The 23346-nt window shown below is 41.1% G+C and overlaps 1 protein-coding gene across 1 annotated transcript; it reads left to right on the forward strand.

Annotated features, from left to right (window-relative positions):
• Positions 1 to 9658: 9658 nt before the first annotated feature.
• GABRR3 (gamma-aminobutyric acid (GABA) A receptor, rho 3) lies at positions 9659 to 22588 on the forward strand (the record flags this gene model as incomplete). The annotated part of the gene is made up of 7 exons (XM_010285975.1): positions 9659 to 9726; positions 11252 to 11475; positions 14390 to 14472; positions 15308 to 15448; positions 18582 to 18734; positions 21099 to 21295; positions 22286 to 22588. Coding segments are annotated over 7 exons (1169 nt in total), but the record flags the coding sequence as incomplete, so codon positions are not given.
• Positions 22589 to 23346: the final 758 nt, after the last annotated feature.

Genomic DNA, 23346 nt, shown 5'->3' on the forward strand with positions numbered 1-23346 from the left:
CTGGCCTCCAGCCAGGGTCGACCCACCACAGATGTTCACAGTTTGGATTCAATTTTTACTCTTCTTCATGAAAGGTAAAATGAGAAAGCTGCCCCACTGATAAACTTTGTCTGAGCCTTTGCGTCACCAGTTCTGTGTTCAAGCTTCATGAAAACAGACTGAACTGCTCTGGATTGTGGAGCCAAAATAAAATATATGAGGACCAATAACCAGCTGTGTAAACAAACATAGATCTGGGAGGCTAGCTGAAGTCTGTGGAACTATTCTTGTTGACATCAGCTGCTGGGACCTGAGGCCTGGCAAGCATGCCAGGAGGGACACCTGGGGTAAGAAGAGCCTCTCTGGATGCACTGGGAGAATGTGAAAGAGTTTCTTTTTACCCTAGAAAATCTGTCTTGTCAGAGAGCAAAAATCTTGCCTGATTTTGAACAATACTTCAGATATGTCTCTTGACAACAAAAGTTAGGATTACCTCTTGCCTAATGCCTGTCTAGTCTAGTGTGTGTTAGTCTGGACATCTTCTTGTTACCACCTGCTTTGCCACACAAGGAATTTAAATTTTTGAGAGTGTCATCTCAGAAAGGAAGTAGCATTTCCATGAAAGAAAACGAGAGTTTGGGATGTACTTTACCACTGAATCATTCCAGAAAGTAATACTTATGATGCACATAAAAGCAGCTTTCAGAATATACCCTGTGATCTGGCAGTTGTAATTTTCCACAGACAGTGAGGATTTTTTTACACCCAGCAAATCTGTACCAGGCTTTTTCCCCTTGTCCTTTCATTTTCAGATGACTAGTCATAGAGCCCATTCAATTCCTATTGAAGCCAGCTGTAGTTTTTCCACTGACTTCATTGCACAGGCCTCTCAATAATCACATTGCCATGGGTACGAATTCAGTTGTACTCCTGTCTTTCAGAAATAGCTGTCAGCAGAAGAGTGCATCAGCTTTGCTTCTCTTCTATCATCTACATGCCATAGTGGCATGGGAGGCACTTTTTTCAGTCACAGCCAATAGTTCACACAGTTCCAAGTTTTCAGAACTCTCTTAATATGTGGAATTACTATGCATGAACCTCTCTTAAGACCAAAACATAGATCCATTAACATTTTTACAGCACAGAAGGAAAAAAGTCTCAGTGAAATGAATATCAATCCCAAATATATACTCCATTATTCCTATCTTACCATTGATTTCAGTGATGTTACAGTAGTAAAGAATGGCTTGTTTTTCACAAGAGGCAGGTTAATAAGGCAGCAGCAGAGAGTTAGTACACAAGTGTGACCTCATTAGAAGACAAAACTCACCAACTGAAACACAGATCTGAATAACATACCCAGAATTATTGTATGACAGCAGAGTATGGTTTCTCTGAAGAAGGCTGATGATTAAGTATGCAGCAGAAGGAAACTTAACTAGAGGAGAAGGTGAAATTAGAGATACCATTGCTACAGTCATTGCTGTGGCAGTCATAACATGGCCCTGAACTGCATAAGACTTACAACACTGTGGCTTTATGTATTTAAAGCAGGTGAAATTTTGGGTTTATTTGTATCAAATGTAATGAAGCATTTCAGTACTGTGATTCATGAAGGGCTTGTATCTGTCACAAGCCACAGTGCAGGATTTATTCAGCTCAGTACAATGCGTCAATTCACAATACTGATGGGAGAAAAAAGAACCAGGCCAAAACTGCTGGGTGAAAAACAAGTATTTTAAAATTACCTTTAGGAGAGGGACAATTTTTTGCCCTCTCCTATACCCCATTGTGATTTTCTGGGTATGGTAGGGAGCTGGAATTTTGTTAATCGGCCTCCACTGTGCCCCTTTCCCTGAGAAGGTCAATCATCTTCACACCAGTTTGGGAGAAAAACCAGCTGGAAAGTTCATGCTGTTTTGAACTTGCTGGACATCCCTCACTTCAGGGAACTCTTAAATCTAAATCTGGCTTGTTTGATTTCATTTAGCCCCACACATGCAAAGTAAATGAAGCAGACTACAGGATCCAGAGTTTTTAGTATTTATAATTAACAAAGGAAAAACAGAGAGCACATGCTGAATTTGTAAACTGAGCAAACATGCACAGGAGAAAACCCAGGGGAAATGAATGTAGAACTGTTGGATGCTGATGGTACCAGCTGCACTGTTACTGGAAATAATCGTGTCTGCTCACAGGACTAGTTGCTTTCTCATGAAAGTGTATTATTGCTCTATGGAGGTAAGAGATCCTTTTTTGGACCAAATGGACACAACTCTGCTGTCATTTATGTGAGTGTATTTTGGCATTCTTCTGTTGATTCAATGCCATTCCAGCTGCACAAGGGGAATTTGTCTCTCTGATGATTGATTTTAAGATTTAGTCCTGACATTGCCCATTTATTAACAGATTAGAGATCAAAGGCTGAAAAGCATACTGTGTCAAGATGAAGCAAAACCAGCAAGCTGCTAGCAAACTGTTTCTACATTTTTGCTATGGAAATGTTACTTTGTCTGCAATTGATTATACAGTGAGGTTGAGTGAAGCAAACCAATAATTCAGTACACCCAAACGTTTTTTAAAAACCTAAACTTACATTGCACTTATTCCCTAAGCCAGGCTCTCAGGTTGTTGTTTGGCAGGGGTGGTGGAGGTAGGGGGATGGAGGGGTTTGTGTGTGTGTGTGGTTTTGTTTCCTCAATTGTTTTTTTTATTTTGCTGTCACCTTCTATGTAATGTCATGGTCCTCTTTTGTTTGGGAGTCTCCAACAGATGGACGCCAGCTGATGCAAACAGATGTGGACCAGCATAGTGATTTGAGCAATTCCACTAGACATTGGACTAGGAGCAACGGATGTTTCCTTTGCTCAACAGCTTTACCAGCTGCATCAGTAAACATTGTAGGAATTATGTTTAGTCCTTGCTGCTTCCAGAAGCACTGATAAAGGCCAGGAGATGGGTATGTGAGGGCTCCTGCAATGGTATATTAATGCTTGCCAGTTCTGATAAGGCCATCTGTCTGCATAGGTCCTACCAAAGGAAACAAAAGACTGTCAGTAAGCTCAGAGTCAAATCTTTTGAAGACTTGTATATCTTCATACTACTATGGCCTAAAGTACTTCAACTGATTTTTCAGTAGCCTGATAAACTGATAATCCGTGGGCAGATAGCTTAAGTTTAGACTGGAGAAAAAGCAAGAAATTAAATTATGTTGCCAGCATGTCTTAGAATGGCCATCCACATGTTTTAAACTCAGTGAGAAAGGGTGAGCATAGAACAATATCAGACAATACACAGAGACTTCTAGCAGCTGAGATCTGAGGGCCACGATGCAGGCTGCCTTAGCAGCCACAGCTGTGTATGTTGAGAGAGAAAAATGCTTTAAAGTTATTTTCTTTTCTATTATACATCTATTTATCTATATCCTATATTTTATGAACTATCTTATTTCAAAATACTGACAGAAGTAATTGGTGTGATGTCCTGGTTTCATCTGGGATAAAGTTAATTTTCTTCCTAGTAATTGGTATAATGTTGTGTTTTGGATTTGGGATGAAAATAACGTTGATAACACACTGATGCTTTCAGTTGTTGCTGAGCAGTCAAGGACAGTCCAGCTTCTTGTGCTGGCCTGCCAGCGTGGAGGTGGGGGGTGCACGGGGAGCTGGGAGGGGACACAGCCAGGACAGCTGGCCCAGGCTGGCCAAAGGGATATTCCATACCATACATAAGCTGGAAGAGCTGGCCAGGGAGGTGCCGCGGCTTGGGAACTGGCTGGGCATTCGTCAGCAGGTGGTGAGCATTGCACTGTGCATCACTTGTTTTGTATACCCTTTTATCATTATTTCTCCCCCCCTCTTCCTTTTCTGTTCTATTAAACTGTCTTTATCTAAATCTATGAATTTTACTTTTTTTTCTTCTGATTCTCTCGCCCACCCCGCCAGGGTGGGGGGAGTGAGCAAACAGCTGTGCGGTGTTTAGCCACCTGCCGGGTTAAACCACAACATGTGAGCTTGTGGTTTCCCCAGTTCTGTCTCCACTTACTAAAAATTAACATTGTCATTACAAAAAAGTGATAGACTAGCATATAGAGGAGGTCATTCTTTTATTCCTCAATGTCTTGGTTTTCCTGACTGCAAAACCCTTCCATGCACTCTGAACTATTTTGCAATCTTCGCAATTTTCCGTAATCTTTAGATTATGGAACCACATGATCATTTCACTGTGTACATGCAAATTCTTACTGTGTATATATATTGAAGTATGACAACTTTATTTTTCTTTTACATTGTGTCTTAAGGACCTGTCATGTCCAATGCTAACAATATGTTAGTTTAAAGAAGTTTTAAAATTGGTTGTCTCCACTTTGTCAACCAATATAGAGGGTAATGACATTAGCAAGTATTAGAAACGATGGCAAAGAGTTTAGTAGTGTTTAGCTGGTCAAGAGGTAACAGTCTTTCTAGAGAGTTTGCATTCCAATCTGCAATTAAGCATAATCTTAATTCCAAATTTTCCGAGGATCAGAAATTCCATTAGCTCACTCTCCCTCATGCTTTCCTCCCCCTCAAGCTAAATTAGTAAAATTTAAATTAATCTGAAAGTAAAAGTGGGGGAAAAGGAAAGAAAATAGGGCCCAGTGAATGTTCAAAAAATGCTGCATTTCTAATAGCTCTTTGCCACCAAGTTGTTTTCTTTTCTGCACCTCCCTGTAAGGTCAGAAATATCTTCTCCCTGTGGTGGAGAAGACTCACTCTGATGAAAGTGGAATGGCTTTTTCTCATGAGTTCCTGGAAGGAATAGCTGGGGTCCAGAACAGGAGGGAAATATTTTGGTAATTTGCAAGGCCTCTAATAGGCCTCTTCTCCTGGATTTTTTTCTCTTACATTGCTAATTCTTCCGGTCCAAGAGTTGGCTACTGCTAATACCAGTCCACCTTCATTTCTCACATAAATAAGAAAGAAACAAAACAGTAACAAGAAGAAAATACCGTTGCCAGTAATTCTCCTGTTTCAGTCATTGTCAGAGGGAAGTAAACACAGCCACATAGCTTCACTGCCCTGGGGCTTGTTTACATGTCTATCTGGTTTTCTTCCTCTACAGGCCCACAAGCCTGTTTTAGAAGAAAGTACTCCTATAGACCGCCGTCCTTCCCTGGTCTCTGTCTCCTGCTGGGAGCTTTCTGTAGACCTAGCTTTTTACAGCATGCACTGTTACAAAGCCAACAGGGATGCAGTGGCTGGTTTTCCTAAATTCAACATTTCTCTTACAGAATTTCAGGTGCAATCCACTGAATGTTCAGGGGTCTGATTATTACAAAAATACTATAGAATTCAATAACCAGTCAGTATTACTCTAGAAATTTATCCTAAAATACTAAAAGTATATCCTTTTAATGTAATATACCTTTTAAAAAGGGTATTATAGAATTTGCCTGCTGTACTATCTATTACAAAAATTCCACGCTCTTCAAGGAATTCTTTTGGTATGTTTAAACCTTTAAAATAAAAGACTGGAAATAGCTTGTGTGAAGATAAACCCACCTGAAAACAATTCTATTTTTTTCCGCTGAGGAGTAATTATCTTGAAAATCTGTGGAGCCTCCATGGTGAAGATCACTACTACCTCTAAAATAATGATTTGTAACAATGCTCCAGAAGCAACTGAAGCTGCTCAATTTAATAACAAAATCCTCTCTGCCATCCCCAGTTTTGTCAAACAGGGAAATAAAAAACACAACTTTGCTTTGGTTACTTTTTTTCGAACTGAATTTGATGTTGTTGCCTGATGGTCAGCCAGAGATTGAAATTCTCAATATACTAGGCAGAAAGCTGTGGCACAGACATAGAGGTAAACAAATCACTTCACTATTCTGACTGGTTTAGGATCCTTTCCAATGGTTATTGAAATGTTCTTTTTTAAAAACATTAAATCGTGGTAATACAAATCCAAGTGATTAAGAAATTACATTCTCAGCAATCTGTTCTCAATAGCTAATTACTGTTTCTAGTGGAATTGGTTTTTAATCACAGAAAGAAATCTTCCCAGAAAACTACAAAGCTCGGAAGACCTAGAGTGAGGCCAATATGTATCTTATGGGGGTGGTGGTGTTAGTGACAACAATGTAAAAATCTTGAGATTAGAAAAGTGAATGGCACACTGAAGTGACCAGGGTTGCATATAAGTGCAGTGTTTAGTGTCTGTATCATCTACGTACATTTGTTACCAAAGTACAGTCAGAATAAGACAAAAATATTTGCAGCTGCTATGATCTGTCAATAATAGGTCAGGGCTGGGGTTAGGGGTTGTGGTTTAATAATTGCCTGTGGTGAATGCTAGACTGAACAGTATTGCCTCATTAAGCAGCATGAGTATGGTCTTCAGCCTTTCCCCAGATAGGGAACAGGAACCTCTTATTAAGGAGTCTATTTCACAGTTCTAGCATTTCTACCTAATCAGGAACAAATTTCATTGTCACAATTCCCTTTTTGTTTAATTCACTTTAGAACCATCCACTGTATTTCTCCTGGCCATAGCTTTTGATCTTTTTTATGCCATTCAGTGTCCCCACAGACTTGGTTTTATAACAGTTCCCAACTTAGTGCAAGCTGTCCTTTCAAAGAATCAAGTGCCTCTGTGTGTATTTATGTATAACTGGCACTTCAGTCTGTGTGCATGTAACCGACGTGATCATAGGCTGACAGTAATTTCTAGTTCTGTGATCAGTTCCTTTATATCTGCCCTGATGAGGTGAATTATTGAATGAAATTGTGCCCACACTGGAATAGTGCTTGTTGGGGTAGGAAATTGTCTTTAATTTTTGCAAATCCCAAGAAAGTGTTAGGACTTGCCATCGTCACACTTTGAGCAGCTGTCACTAAGAAAAATATTTTCCTCACTACACATGATATATGGCTTAGAAAGCTGCTCGTCCTATTCTGTGGTATGATTTCTGGGTAGCTCCTTGACTGTTGGAAGAATGTTGACGGTAGACATTTAACTTTATTTGCTTTAGATTTGTCCTTGACTCGGAAATGGGTAAAGCCGTTGTTTTATGTAGGGAGCTGCTCCCATCTCCTCCCCTTCCACCCACATCATTCTACATAAATAGGACTAAACCCACTGTTTTTCACATGCTATTTAAGCAAGTCATCCCCCAAAGTTTTAGTAATAGCAGTTAAGATCGATTGTCCCCCCAGATATGAGCACTTCCAGTATATCCTACCATGCGCCTCTGCCACAGCCCCAGGGTAAGAGTTTGGACACACCTACCACAGCAAGAATTTGAAACTTCGTGGTGGGCAAGGTTGGACAGTACACAGTTCATCTGCCTTTTTGCAGTCACTCTAAGCAACCTTGGTAACCAATGGGCATTTCCAAGTCATGAGCCACCTCACCCCTATCTAGGATGTGCCTGTTGTACTGCATAGACTTCAAAGGGAGCCAAGGGCTGATGCCAGATTTCTGTCTTCAGTGCTGTTCCCATGTTAGTCAGCTTTCATACTGATCATGTTCCTAGGCTGGAGTGCTGTGCTTCTACAGCTAGCCTGCTCCCTGAGCCTTGCGTACGGCTAGCTCAGGCGTCAGCTCTGCAACGTAGGCTTCTCCTGTTTCCTCATGCGAATGAGGAGCTTGATAGACAACGCCTCATCTTTCTGCGGTGTTTGCATTGAAATGATGTGTCAATGACATTTGTGAATGATGTTCACATCAGGTATAAATTCCACAATGACTTCTACTTAGGCTAAACCCGTCTTTAGTTTACAAGGTAGTTTAGATTTCAGTGGAGTACTGAGAAGATGACTCCACTCAGATTGCAACAAGGCATTTTTGCACTAGTACTTGGTACAAGTTGGTATTTAGCATAAGTAAACTATTTGTGTGGTGCGGTCAAAACAGAGACAAGAAGTGGTCAAAACTGGTTTAGGAGAGGCATAAAAACTTTTATTGGTTTGTGCGAAGACAGCTGGCTGGATATATACATTGATACTCTTGTGTGTCAACCTCTAGGGCAGATGTCTCCTGCTGTCTCTATTCTCAAAAAAAAAGCAGCATTTTCCCAAGTGCTGTCTAGTGTTTTACTAATAAACAAATTGATTGAGCTTTGCTGTCTGGAGTCCTAAATTTTGTTTTGAGCTTTGGTAACAGACTGAGCGATGCATTCCTTTCAGGGGGAGATGTGATTTCCAAGCCAGACAGCACAGCTCTTGTCAGTGCTGAAACACGCTCCTGTGTGCCCTGCTAACTGTGAAGACATTTTACCTTGCTTTCCCATGCACAACACATCTTCATCTGTTCTGTGCAGGGTCAAACCCTCCACTAAAAAATACAAGTAAAAGCAAGAGATTACAGAGCCAGATTTTAAAATACCTCAACAACAATTCAAGATCTCTACTGGTAAGAACTGGAGGCAGCTGTGTAATCCTCGAGGGCTGCTATTTTAAGCATAATTCCAAACAGAGACACAGTATTGTGGCTAGTTATCAGGAGAGTGATATTTCTGGACTATTCTGGCTTGACACTGATGAAAGGAAAAGATAAGAAAAAGAGAGGCAAGTTAAAAAAGCTGTTGCTATCTCCTGCTATTCAGACTTCCTTGTACTCCTGTTTTGTACTGGGTTATTTTAAACGTATACCTTAAAAATATATTAACTGTTTTTAACAAATATAATTAGTACAATGTACAATAATGTACCATGTACAATAACTACTATAGATTTTCATGCCAAATGCAGAATGTTCTTGGGGGTGGGGGAGTATAATCACATATATGCACACACCTCTCCCCTCTCCCTCCACCGTAAGGAAGGGATTGCTTTAGCGGAATGACTTGCTTACTGAAAATTACACAGGTACATAACCCATATAGAAGTAGAGCCTTCATTCTAGATATTGTACACTGAAGAGATTGGAAATAATTTTATATTTTGCTGTAATTTGTAATTGATTTTTAGTCATTTTATTGTAAAAATGCAAGTATGGTTTTATAATTTGTTCATTCAGATCCCATTGTGTTATAAACTCACAGCCTTTTTCAGTGGCATGAAATAGTAGGGTAGTATATAAAATAAAGCCACTAGTGCAGTTTGGTTTGTATTGGTATGTATAAATTATGTGCTCAGTAATACACAACACTCCACCACAGAACATGCTTAGTATGTGTACAGCTATTCCCTTAAGAGGTAGTGAGCAAGCAATCCTTTTTCACAAATATCTATGCCAAACTAAATAGTTAAGTAACTAAAGTTAATTAGGAGGCATAATAGATATTTTGCTTCTAAGCGTGGGAATAAGCACTGGAACTGGTAAGTAAGGTTCGCAGTCTTTGATGTATTCGATATATTTACTCAGCTTTTCCCTATGACAGTTCTAAATAGCCCTCCAAGCAGTTCATTAGCTTTGGCACCACAAGGAAGCTGTCACTGCTGTCCAAACTGCAATGCCAGTGACAACTAGTCTGGCTGCAAAAAGATCACTGAAGACTTTGTACTCATTTTTGCAACTGTTCAGCATCGGGTTTTGCTTTGTTGCCATGGACTTCCTCATTCAGTGCACTAAGGCGGACAGACCATAGTAAATGCTGGGATGAGGTACTCTCTGTATGTTGCTAATACACAGTCTTCTCTTTAAAAATATGGATTTATGCTCCTCATCACTCTTTCGTTCTGTTACATTGAAGGGTCACCAATACCTGTGGGCATTGATGTGCAAGTAGAAAGCATTGACAGCATATCTGAAGTTGACATGGTAAGTTGGTTAGTAGAACTGGAATAAAGAATTTCAGCCAGAATTCAGGGTCTCAGAAACATCCAGCTGGATGACATAGAACAATACAGTTAAAGAAAGCAAACCATTAAAGAGCACAACGTTGCCTTGAAGCATGCAAGTCATTCTCATTTAAACTACTAAGTAAAATTTCAGAGCACATGTTGATTTTTTCCCTGGGCAAGAGGAACAAATCAGAGTGGACAGTGCTCTGATTTGAAAATGCCAACCATTCAGTAAGCCCCATGGGCTTCCACATGAGTTCTTAGTGCTCTGCATATTAGATGATGAGGCTCCATGTCCTTCGCTTCCTCTGCTTATGCAGGTCTGAATATTCCCATCATTTCTGGCTTGGGTGGAGCTGTGGTCATAAAAAATAGAAATAGAAAAATCAGTTCCAGGAATGCTCCTAGGAAGGAGACTCCCTCACTGCAATCAAGGACCTGTAGCATTGGAATGCAGGCTGTTCATTCCTCAGCTGAAATTGTCACTAATAATGCCACCCAGACACTAGTGACAAGTTGCTCCATCCTCGAATAGCAGGGCACGTTAACTTTGCAAAGAGCTCTCATTTGCAGGATCTTTTCACAGTGAGCGTAGCTCTAGTCGTAGGTGTTGTGTTTGCAATGGGATTGGTCAGTACAAACCCCTGCATTCCTTTGCAAACCTACCCAAATCATAAAATCATATTACAGGGACATAAAATCATATGACAGGGGAAGACCTAAATATCTTCCCAGTATTATCATCAGAAGTGGTTGTTCTACTGAGACAAATGTTTTCTGCCTAATAATGCAAAAGTTATATAGGTGAGCACAGAGCAGTCAGGCTGTGCAGAAGCCATCCTCTCCATCCCTCTCCACATGTATATTTGCAGCCATATTATTTCTCTAAATAGGATCATAAAATATTTGTAACAATCTTTCATATTAAAAAATGTAATTCTTATAAAATTCAATTGTTTACTCTTATGACATTCATCATGTTGTTTCTTTATGATGCATTTTGTTCATAAACGTACTAATCTAAACCCCCTGTGCAATGTTTGTACAAAATGGATTTTACAAATTGACCTAATGCTCATGAAGAACTCAAATTAATCCCTTTGTAAAGGAACCACAGTCCACCCCGGGGAAAGCTTGTGAAGATTTCCAAAGGAAACTCCTTTCCATTTGCCTTTTGTTGGTTTTAAAGTTTCCTTATCACTACACTGATGGCCCAGTGCAGCAGACCACTGAAATCTGTAAAAGTTTTATCTAAGTATAAATGAAGTATGAACTTCAGCCTCAGACACCAGTGACAAGGCAAACAGCCAGTATCTCAGAGGCAGTTCTAATCCATATTTGAACTCATTGAGTTCCTCAATCCTCAATCCTCTCATTGCGGATTCTCCAGATGATATCCAGAGAAGAAATTGATCCTTTGCATGAGTTGATTACTTTGTATTGTTTTCTATTGTATGTGAATAAAACAAGCGTTGTCTTTTTTTATTTTTAATTAAATAAAGGACTTCACAATGACTTTGTATCTCAGACATTACTGGAAGGATGAGAGACTGTCATTTCACAGTAACAAAAACAAAAGCATGACTTTTGATGGAAGATTGATAAAAAAGATCTGGGTACCTGATGTATTTTTTGTACACTCCAAAAGATCTTTCATCCATGATACAACTGTGGAAAACGTCATGCTCCGAGTATACCCTGATGGCAACGTACTCTTCAGTCTACGGTAAGAACAATACCCTTTTATAAGAAAATACATGACTGCAAGTGTGGACCAATAGTCTGCACAGCGAGAAATTACTGGAAATACTTGCAGTTAAGATTCTGATACTGGACTGGCATTAATCCCCTGGCATCAGATAATGGGAACTGGTGGCCAGTGTACCAGTGGGAAAATACATTTAGGGTTGATAAGATATAGATAACATATGTTTCTATCATTCACATATTTTTTCCTGTCACAGGATAATGGCAGTTTTTTCATCTGTTGTACATAGTGCTGAAGTTTATCAGTTGTTAATTCGTTCGCAGTGGTTTTAGCAATATTGCAGTAGTTTTACTGTTGGGTACAGTAAAGCCCAAAACTATTAGCAAAGAACAAATGTGGTTTTTTTTTCCCGAGTTTTTTAAAACTGTCTGTCTCAGCTACTTTCACCCTGGGATACCGGTAAACATGCCACCAATATTAACCGTGGCTCCAGAAAGGCACAGAGAGCAGATTATTGGTGCTGGTACCAGCAGTGTTAGACAGGCGTGTTGCGTGACTAGAAGGAACTGGAAAGTGAAACAGCAATTCCAGGACTGGAACAGCAAGGTCATTAAATGTGACTCCCTTCTAGCTACGTGTGTTTGCTTTTCCTCATGAAGCAGATTTGGGTGATGTGGCAAAAATAGTTTTAATGAAGGCATGTCCCCTGGTAAAGGCCCCGAGGCCTGTGCATTGCAGAAATCACAGTTCTCCAGTTTGTTACTAATTAGGCCCGTGCACAGCGGGCATCGTTCATCTAATCCGGATAGATTGAAGATTTATGCAAACATGTGAGATTTTGGCTATATAATGATTGCTGCAACAAGTCGTGAATTTATCTACCCTCTCATGAAGACATGCAGAAACCCTCACAACAGCTGTACACCGCTTTAAAATAGCGTATGTTCAAGAATAACACTGACCGGTAAGAAACCTTGAGGTGACGTGTGCATTTTATTGCTCTATTCATTTCCGTGCCTCATGAGGGGGGGGAGAGGGAGCAGGAGGACTACACCAAGGCTTGCAGCGTGGCTCTCCGTGCGAGGGCTATGACAGGCGCTCAGCTGGGGGAAGGAAGAGTGGCAAGGAGACCCAAGACGGGCAAACGCATTCTGTCAGCTTGCTGGGGAGGTGGAGTGTCATCAAGATTAGCAGCAAGAAACGGTGCACAAATAGTTGCAAAGCAAAGGGAGCGTGTGGTGGGAAGGACAGAAATGGAGAGAAAGGAAGAAGCCGGAAGGGAGGGAAGGAAAAGGAGGAAGTGGAGCTGAGGGACAGAAACAGTGTGAACGTTTGCTCATTGCTCGGAATCCCCTCTGTGATGGGAGCCCTCGCCCTGTGTCCTGCACCACTTCTGCAAGCTGGTGCTCTACTTTTCTTCCTCGCCCTCGTCCTCTCTGCTCCAGAGTCACCTCACCCGAACCCCGCGGTGCCAGTGGCGTGTCCTGGGTGACGACTCCTCGCTCTGACAAGTGAGCGTGCGGCCAGCCTCGCCTTCCCGCGCCAGCGAACAGCAAAGCCCCAACGTTCCTGCTAAACCTGTGGATTTCTTCCCGGGCACAAGCAGGAAGGGCAGGTGCCCTGTCCTCTTCCTTTCCTTCTCTATCGGTCCTTATCAAACCGAGAGGCAGGGAAAGGGGTGACCTAAAGGCTGGTGAACCAAGGTTTTGAAATGATTAAGATGAGACAATGTGTTTCTAGCCTGAGCGGTGTTAATGTGTATGGTTCCTAAAGAGCCAGGTGCTCATTAAAACACCCTTTTTGTATTGCCAGTTTTACATGCAGTGGGTAGATTATATTCCAAACGCTTATGTGCGAGAAGTCTGCATATTCCACCCATTTTCCTCAGTGCCTAACATCCAGGATTTGGCTGAAGGAAAGCAGAACAAAAAGCCAGATTTCTTGCTAAAATACGCTTTCTTTTTTTTCCAATCGACATTTTCTTGTTGTTCCCTTGATCCTTTATGCAACAGCTAAAAGACAGAAACAACATCCATAGCTGGAAGTCTTATGCATGATTTTGAAGAGGTACCATTCTTACAATCTCACTTCAAGCCAGTAAAATTTTACACTTGTAAAAATTCAGTGTGATTACAGATCACAAGTTTTCAAAGATCACTTATATACCCCGTATATCCCTTATCACTGAAATCCCTGTAGGATTAATTTTGGGGAAAACTGAAAAATCAAACTAAAACATCAAATAACATGCAAGCTGTGACAAGAAAGGGAAATCTGGCAATATTTACCATATTGAAACTGCTGCCTCTAGCCTTTTTTTGGTGTATTGGTTAAAATGTCAAGGCACATTTACCTTTTTAAAATTTGTGAAAAAGCAGGTGGAATGCAAAATAATGTCTTTACCTAGATTTCCTTAAGCTTTTTAGAGTATAAGGCATTGCCATGGTGTTGAAGAGGAGAGAAGACTTCCCAAAATTGCAGTTTATCTTTTTATGCAATTATTACAACCACTCTAGCTGGAAGAAGAACGGTTGGAATAATATGGTCTCTAATTGTAATATTGTCTACCTCAGTCTATGAGAAATCCACTCATGAAATGTGAACTCTCCTTGTTAACCTTCATAAGGGTAACACTTCAAAGAAAAATGTGTGACAGGCTAATGAAGGATCAGGCCAGTAAAGGTTTTAAAAATTGAAGGTAATGTAATTAGTAAGAAAGACTATTTATGTTTAAAAAATAGGGTGCGCTCACTGATTTAGTTTTATCTCAGTATCTTGAAGCAGTTTTAGAAGCGTCTTAAAAATGTAGAAAAACTCAATCATTAGGATTCTAAACAGCCGATTGGTTGGGGATCTCACAAAGATGTCTGCACAACCCTGAGAAAGTATGATATTTTTTATTTATTTTCTGTTTTTCTGTTCCTTTTTGCAGAGTAACAGTTTCTGCTATGTGTTTCATGGATTTCAGTAGGTATCCTCTGGACACTCAGAACTGTTCTTTAGAACTGGAAAGCTGTAAGTTTAATTCATACCTGTTCTTCACATGTGCATTCTTACCAGCACTCCATCTTGTTCATAATACATTTTTCACTTATTCTGATGTGTGACCTGAACCCTTCAACCTGTACATATTAAACTGTGGCCAGTTTGGGATTTTTCCAGAACTCTGTGAGCTTTGGGAAGATTGAAAAAACATGATGCACCCTGCTTTGTTTCGACTGAGTTGATATTCCAAGGCCTAAATCTAAAAATGTTTCCTCTGTCAAAAGTCATGGTTTTTTTCTGAGAAAAAAGGGGAAGTTAAAAGTAAAATAAGGTGTCAATATTTGACTTCATGGAAAAATGAAAATGAATGCTTGTGTTACTGTCTGCTTTCCTACCCCTGACTCAGTTGTCTGTAGTAAGCTGTAGAGCTGGACAACAAAAGGTAATCCTGTTTTGCAGAGCCTTTTGATATCTCAAAATTTGTTCTTACTTGAATTATGAGTACACCTGGGATGCTGGCTTCTTGTTTAGTCTTGGAAAAGAGAAAAGATCCCCAGTGTTCAGGCAGTCTGCTCAGTGTGTCAGCTCCAGAGCTCTGATCCTCTGTGCCTTGTGACCCTGAGCGTGCCCATGTCCCCCATCTATCGGGTAAGCTGCTGGCAGGGCATGGGACTGGGCTCCACTTGGAACAAGATGGAATGTGGCCTTTGCAGATTTTTCCATGTCAACTAACTAGCAAATTGGTGTGAAAAAAATGTTTCTTTGGGGTTTTGCCAAACCATATGAGTGGTCTCCTATCTCTAAGAAAAGAAAATAGAAGCATTATTCCAGCAGAAGAGGTGATTTAGTTTTTACTTTCTCATAGATGCATACAATGAAGATGATCTGATGTTATACTGGAAACATGGAAACAAGTCCCTGAGCACCGATGACCACATCTCCCTCTCCCAGTTTTTCATCAAAGAATTCAGTGCTTCCAGTGGACTAGCTTTTTACAGCAGTACTGGTATAGTAAGCCCCTGCCATTAAAAGTCAGAAGCACAGGACACAATCTTGCGGAATGTCTTTCACACTTAAATTCGTTGCTGATAAATGACTGTAACTGCCGAGAGATCTCAGTTGAAATGAGGTCTGTTGGTCACACTGGTCTGTCAGCCTAGGTCCTTCGTTCTCCTGAGATTACCAACGTAACTCTTTCTTGATGTTAGAAGTGGAGGTCGTAATAATACTTGTAACTTAACATCTGACAAAAAGAGCCTGAAAAAATGCACAACAACCAAATATATACTGTTGTGAGCTCTTGCAAAATCGCGGTACTTCTCTCAAAGACACTGGAATATTGGGTTTACAGGAATCTTTGGGTCCTGATTATATAGAGAAGCTTGAAAATGCAAACCCTAAAGGGTCAAGTACTAGAAAGCAAAGAAGAGGAACCCCAGTGTGTTTTATTGTCTAAAATCTCCTCATTTTTGGAGCTGTAAAATGACATTAAATGTCTACTAACTATAAGATTTCCACATGAGAGCATTTATAACCTATTGAGGCCTAATTCATGGTTTGCTTAATGTTCCATGTTTATACATAAAGTTGCAGAAAAAAATCCCTTTATGGCAGTGCTACATTGTTTAAATACAGATATCCGCCCCAGACAGGTTTTTATTTCTCCCTATAGATCTCGAACTACACTTCTGGCAAACTGCACAAGGCTTAAGGAGTTTATTATAGTCTTGATTTCATAGAATCATAAAGTAGTTTGGATTGGGAGGGACCTTCAAAGGCCGTCTAGTCCAACCCCCCTGCAGTGAGCAGGGACATCTTCAACTAGATGAGGTTGCTCAGAGCCCTGTCCAACCTGACCTGGAATGTTTCTGGGGATGGGGCATCTGCCACCTCTCTGGGCAACCTGTGCCATGGTTTCACCACCCTCTCTGTGAAACGTCTTCCTTAGATCTAGTCAAAATCTGCCCTTTTTTAGTTTGAAACAATGCAAGTTGGGTTTTATTTTCTTTGTATTTGTACATGCAATTATAAAATTTGAAACGCTTCTCTATGTAAGTAGTCTAACCGTATGTTTTTAAATAGATAAAACAGCATGCTTGCTACTGTACTTTCCAGACTGAGTCAATCCATTTCAGTGTGGATACTGCCTTTTATACCAAGGCATATTAATAAAACAGAAATTATTTCATATAATACGATGAAATCCATAACACTTTGGAAAAAAGCCTTTTAAGATACACAGGAAAGCTGCAAATAGGTTTATTTATTGTATTTTATTTACAGGACAGCTTCTTTTTGCATTTATAAAAGAGCCATTCAAGTTTGTGGTGGCTGATATTGAATGCAGAAATTCCAGTTTATATTATGATGCAGCCTAAGCAGTGAGGAATTCACAGCTTGATCAGGTTCTTCATCCTTATCTCTTTCTCGTGTACGAGCTAAGAACAGAGCTCCAGCTTTCAAGAGCCACTGCCATGTGAGAAGAGGGCGAGTGATACCTTACTAGCATAACTGTGCCTTGCCGAGAGGCTACGTCAAATTTGTCCTTGTTGCAAGAAGGAGACTGGCTTGTTTTCCACCAAACTCCTATCACTGTGCGTTGAAACTGGGTTCCAGGAACTCAGCTGGCTTCTTTCTGCCTTGCTATTCTCATCAAAAAACACTTATGCAAGCAAATACGGCCTCGTGCACAACAGCGCAACCTCATACCACCCCTGTACCCAGGCTTTGCCGCACCTTCACAGCTCCTCTGGCTTTGCAAAGTGTAACTGCTTAACACTTACATGCAGATGTTTTGGTGATGAGCTTACTCAGCAGGGTAAAAATGAAAGACTTTTTTTAAGTCACAGGGACCACTGGGAAGCACCTGAATAGTGAGTGTACCTTATCTGTTAATTAGAACACTGCCCTTTGTAGACATAGACGTTTCTTTGGTTTTGAGGTTTTGTTTCAGCCAGGAGGCTCCACTTCCTCTTGTTCTTTTATTTTGCTTCTTGCTGGAAGAAAATGATTATACACAGACCCCATCCCCCCAAGTAAGTAATAGTGTGGAACAATCAGCACAACTCTAATGGGAGCCATCTCTCCCTGAAAAGTCTCAGTCAAAAAATGGACAAAAACGCTCCTCACAATGCAGCCTGATGCATTTTAGGTTCTGCGACTCCTTTCCTGTGAACCTCGGTGAACTACACATGCATAGCATTTAGGCTTTTGGAGTTCCCTGGCCTCCAAGGGAGCAACAATTTCAATCAACTTTTGAGGCAATCGTTTTTCAAACCAAAACCCTTCTCCACAACCGCAAACACATAGAGTGTGTTTCATATTAGATGGGGTTATTGAGATATTATTTTTTATAAAGTCGCTCTTTGTGATGGCACGACGGCTCCAACACAGGCTCATTGATGCCTCTGTACTGGACGGGCAGATGCTGCCCAGTCAGCCCCTTTTGCCTTCTTTTTACCTCACTATAAACTGATTTCCCCCCTCACAGGCGGCACAGCACACGGGCTCGGCCGCAGGAAGCGCTTCCCCAGCACTCACTAGATGGCACCGTTTCCTCTAAAGTCAGGGCCGGGCGGCGAACCGGGCTGCCCGTCGGGAACGACCGGCTGCCTCTTGCTGCGTGTTTGTGGCCTGAGAGAAGGCAAGCTACTTTTCGGGGGAGGCGGGTGTTGGCTTCACTGACCTAGCTGGACCAGACAATTATATTGCCTCCGTATTCTCCCGGCTGTTTCTCTTGAAATCTTTTTACTTTTTTTTTTTTTTTTTTAAATTTCCTAACCTCAATTATAATATAGTATTTTATTTATGCAATCGTGATGCTTCACTCCCAAGAAGCCAGTATTTTAGTGGGGTATGATGGACAGTTTGTAAAGCACTATATAAAACCAAGGTGGTGGCAATATTTCTTAGGCATTTACTATTACTGATGTGGATAAAAAAATTCCTGCTGGAAGGAGGGGACCAGTGAACAGAGCTCACAAATAACACAGCTCCCCTCCCCTCCCTTCCCCTCCCCTCCTCTCCTCTCCTTTCTCGCTTCTTCTCACTTTGCTTCTCGCTTCTCGCTTCTCGCTTCTTCTTGCTTCTCTCTTCTCTCCTCTTCTCCCCCAACCTGTTCCTCTCTCTTTTTGCAATAGGTTGGTACAATCGACTTTTTATAAACTTTGCCCTACGGAGACATATTTTCTTTTTTGTGCTACAATCCTATTTCCCAGCCATGCTGATGGTGATGCTGTCTTGGGTTTCATTCTGGATTGATAGAAGAGCCGTTCCTGCCAGGGTATCACTAGGTAAACCTTTAATATATATTCTTTTGGGAAGTATAGAATGGATAGGGGAGAGGTTTTGAAGTTACCTTAGCTTCTTATTTACACAGGACATGAGCAAGTATATCAGGTAATTGCCTGAACAACACTATTATTGCCACTGTTGTCACTACCACAAACTCCTTTAGTCAATCTCTAAATTTGGAAATGGGATGTTTGTTCAGACTGGCTTTGCTATATTAGAAAACAGCTCACACACCACAGAAGGAAAAAGGGATGATTTCCCTATGTAGAATTCTACTACTTTTTTTTTTTTTTTTTTGCAAAGACTGTTGGTTTTTTCCTCCCCTCTTCTCAGCAAAGTAACAGGTAGTAACAGGCAGTCAGATACCTCCCCAAATCCATGCTTCATGAGAGATACTTAATAGGCATAGTACAATCTATCTAAAAACTTTGCAGGTCTGCTTTCTCTCTAGACACATTTGATATCGTCCTACCAACTTGGAACCAGTTTCCTGACTTCTCCTATATAGCAAAGCCTTTCTTTTTTAGGCACCTTGAAAATGTTTGCTTTGGTGCCTTAACTGTACAAGGCACACAGGCTTCTGCAGAAGCCGAAGAGTAAGTTGGGCATCTTTTTGCTCACGGTTTTAGTTCTGAACACCACAGCTCAGGAGAAAAAGACTAATTGCAGTGGGTTTTTTACAACATTATTGTTTTTCTTAGTGATGAATCAGTTGATACCACTTCAAGATTGCCTTTGTTGGGAATTTAATGCTGATGGCCTTGGAATGAGTACATTTTTTCAAAGATTAGCATCTCTGTGAAGATCTGACGGAAATTTGTTAAGATATCTAATGCCACCATAATACATCTGAGTCCTGCAACTTGTTGGTTTAAGAATTAGTAAAGAAGTTCCTTGTTCTTTCTTCTCACTGATGCTAGTCCCAGAAGCCAAACTGTATGTTGCCATGTTTCTTAGACAAATGAAAATTTGAGGATCTTTATTTAAGAAACAAACTTGCATGTGCTCAGGGAGCCTTCCATTTTTTTCTATAGCTATACCAGTCTAGAAAAAATAGGACTCTAGCTACCTCAGATCCCTTTCTATGTGCACAGTCTAAAGCTATTAATACATGAGATATACCTCTATTTGTTAGTCTTAAAACAAATTATGGTACATCCTACCTACTTTTACTAAGGCATCTACCAATTCTTTTTATTTATAGGAAATTTTAACTTCTTTAAAAATAAAGTTTTCATTCTCAGTAGGTCATTTGTAATGTTGTCAAGACGGTTTTGCTATCATGTTCTTTAATTTATATATGGATTTCTGAGAAAGTTATGCATCAGGAGGTATATGAATAATGCACATTTCATTAGCATAACCGTACATAATTTATAGGCAATGTTAACAACAAAGTTTAAAAAGCTCAGCTCCCTAGCCTATAGTATACATATTTTAAATAAATTAATTTCCTCTTATATGGTATATTTCAAGCTCCACCCTTCAACCTAAGGAACATGCAGAGAGGGAGAGGGAAAACTCTTGTATGTTCCAGTGGACTTGAAGTAGCATAAAACTACAGACCCTAGTATATACCGACACCCAGCTGAAAGGCCACGCTAGCAGCCAGTGCTGTCTCACAGGTGTTATTGAGCTGTCTTCACTTCCAGAGTTACATTCATTTCTTTAAAAGCAGGGCCTGGCTTGGATGTTGAGTGTTGGTAGGGTTGGTTTTTTTTGGAGATAGAGCAGAACAAAATGAGATGAATAGCTGCATGTAAGAGGAGAGATTGAAAAGGTGAGGGTGAAATTCTGGACACACTAAAGTAAACAAAGAATATTTCTTAGTTTCAGTCGATATAGCATTTTTATGCTAGAGTGTTTTTCGACAGCCCTGGAGTTATGACAGAGACACACAAGCTGATACATGTTCTCAAGAAGTACAATTTGAGAAGGGGTTGGGAGGGAAATGGGTGATTCTTTCGTGAATCTCTGGGGCAAGAAAGCGTGTAGTGGAGACCCTGGCTCTGGGAAGTGAGGGAAGACCACAAACCTGCTTCCGCTTCTCTATAGCAGTGCCTAAAGCTGTCATAGAAGTGTGTTCCTTACGCTGCTGGATCACCAGTGTTGTGTCCCCACTGTTCGAACCCGGTGTGCCGCAGCTCTAACTGCACGCACTGAGCAGAGAGATGATTTACTGGTTTCAGTACTGTATGCGATGGGTCCTTCATGGTTCACTCCACTTTTCAGAGCCTGTGCAATGACGTTAAAGGCAGTGTCAATCATACGCCCTCACAAAGCTGCGCTGTCCAAGCAATGGTGATGAGCTAAACAGAACCAGCTGGCCAGTATTATGATAACCTCCCCTTTTTCTTTGGCAGGTATAACTACAGTGCTGACAATGTCAACCATCATGACAGGAGTAAGTGCCTCAATGCCTCAAGTGTCTTACATCAAGGCTGTGGATGTGTATTTATGGATCAGCTTCCTTTTTGTCTTCCTGTCTGTCATCGAATATGCAGCAGTGAACTACCTCACCACAATTGAAGAGAGAAAGCAACTCAAAAAAAGGGGCAAGGTACAATCCTCTGTGTTTTGTTGCCTTCAGAAAGCATCACAGAAGCCACAGAGTAATGCTGCTACACTACTGTGATAACAGTACAGTAACCATCTCTGTGACTCCACTCTGTATCTCACTTTTCTTTACTTGGATGAAGGGAGGAAATGTATCATCTTCTCTGAGATCTTGAGAAGATCTGTGCTTTCTCTCCCTTCCTTTTCTTGTGGCAGAGGTTAGAGAATACAACTCCAGATCCCACCCCAGAGGAAGGTAACCTTCATTCTGTTCTCAAATACCTATTGATCAAGGTATTTTTCCACTCCTGAAATACACCCCAGAAAGCACTCATGTAATATTCCCTCCTGTTTCCTGTGAAGCAGAGTCTATTTTTCCTTCTCTGCTTCACTATTTTCAATTAGGATGATAGGTTTAATTATGCCTTTTTTTGTCCCAAGACCAGATTAATGACAAGGTCATTTTTAGAAAAGTGTGACTGAAGCAGAAACATTCACAAGTTGAACATTTGCTTTCTATGAAGCACTCACTTAAAACCTTTGCTTCAAGAATGTAAATGTAAACTCATTTGTTGGAATATCACAAGGGGAAAAACAAAACAGAGTGCGTATGTTGCTCACGTGATTTGATAATCCTGTCAAAAAACTCCTCATGGAAATGTTTGAAGTCATTTCCCAGAACTCCATCAACAGCAGACCTACAGGAGAGGCAGAGTTTGATTTTTCTATTTCAGAATCCGGGGCACATACTGCCAAGCTGGCAATAATCAGTCAGGCAAGTGTGTTTTATCGCATGTATCCCCTTCTTTGCTCACGTCCTGCCCAAGGGGGCAGGCCCCCCCGACAGCAATACTGTGAGGTAGCCCTGTTCTCCATATGTTCTCCACAGGGCAACAACACTGAAGAGAAAGCTTTCTTTATTTTCTGTTTTATTTATTTATAATTTACTAAAATGGCTCCTGCTGGACGCAGAATAACTATTCTTTGCTGCCAGGCTTCAGGAATGTATAGCATTGATGCAGTGCAAGCGATGGCTTTCGATGGCTGCTTTCACGACACGGATGTGGACATGGACCTGACTGCTTTCTCAGACCGCTGTGAAGAGGATGAGACTCGGGCACGTGCAGCCAGCGTCTCCAACGTGGGCACAACTCGCATGAAGAGGAAGAAATCTCTGAAGGGCAACGTGGGCAGGATTATTTTACAGAACAATCATGTTCTGGACACATATTCCAGGATTGTATTTCCCAGTGTGTATATTGTGTTCAACTTTTTTTACTGGGGTTTGTACATGTGACCAAAAATCATTATATGCTAGACATTATTTTGCATGTGAGGGTAGCATTGGGCTTTAAAAACAATGCAACAGCGTTAGAGGAAAGGGTTAAACGTTTCTGAAACATACTTCTGCGTCATACCAAGGCTGGTTTGGTTACCAGCAAAACTGTTAATGAAAAACTTTCCTGAGTCTGGTTTCTTTTTCAATTGGACTGTGCAATGCTTCATTGGGGCAACCTAATGCACATGCTACTACTGCAGCAGCATAGAAGCAGCGTGCTCACTAAGGGGGCCCTTTGTCACGCCCTGAACAGACAGCAGCTCCCGCCTGAAGTATTATCCAGTCTCTATCGACACTCTAACCATTCCTCTTTAACCAGCCTTTCTGTGTGTTCTCCGCTTGTGGCCCGTTTTAGTAGGCAATCGGCACCAATCGTCTTCAAACAGCTCCTATCGTTACTTCACTTGCTGCGTTTCGATTTTGCTAGGGAACCTGTATGCACCTCAGCAGCCTTTGTCCTCGGATGGTAACTAGAGGGAAAGTGATTACGGCTTAGCAGTGGAGTTTGTACGTTGTGCATCATCACCACCTCAAGAAAAACCCTCACCCTGCCAGCTGTCCCTGCCTTTCCGCAGGACGGCTGGGAAGGGCCTCTGCTGTGGAGAAATCTTGATCACTGTCCCTGCGGCAGCACAGGAACGATGTCCCAGACCCGACGCACTCGGCGCCTTACAGCCACCTCCCAGGCGGATGAGTCGCGTCACCTGCACAAGCTG

This window comes from Phaethon lepturus, unplaced genomic scaffold (assembly GCF_000687285.1).
Source record: "Phaethon lepturus isolate BGI_N335 unplaced genomic scaffold, ASM68728v1 scaffold21734, whole genome shotgun sequence".
Classification (NCBI taxonomy): Eukaryota; Metazoa; Chordata; class Aves; order Phaethontiformes; family Phaethontidae; genus Phaethon; species Phaethon lepturus.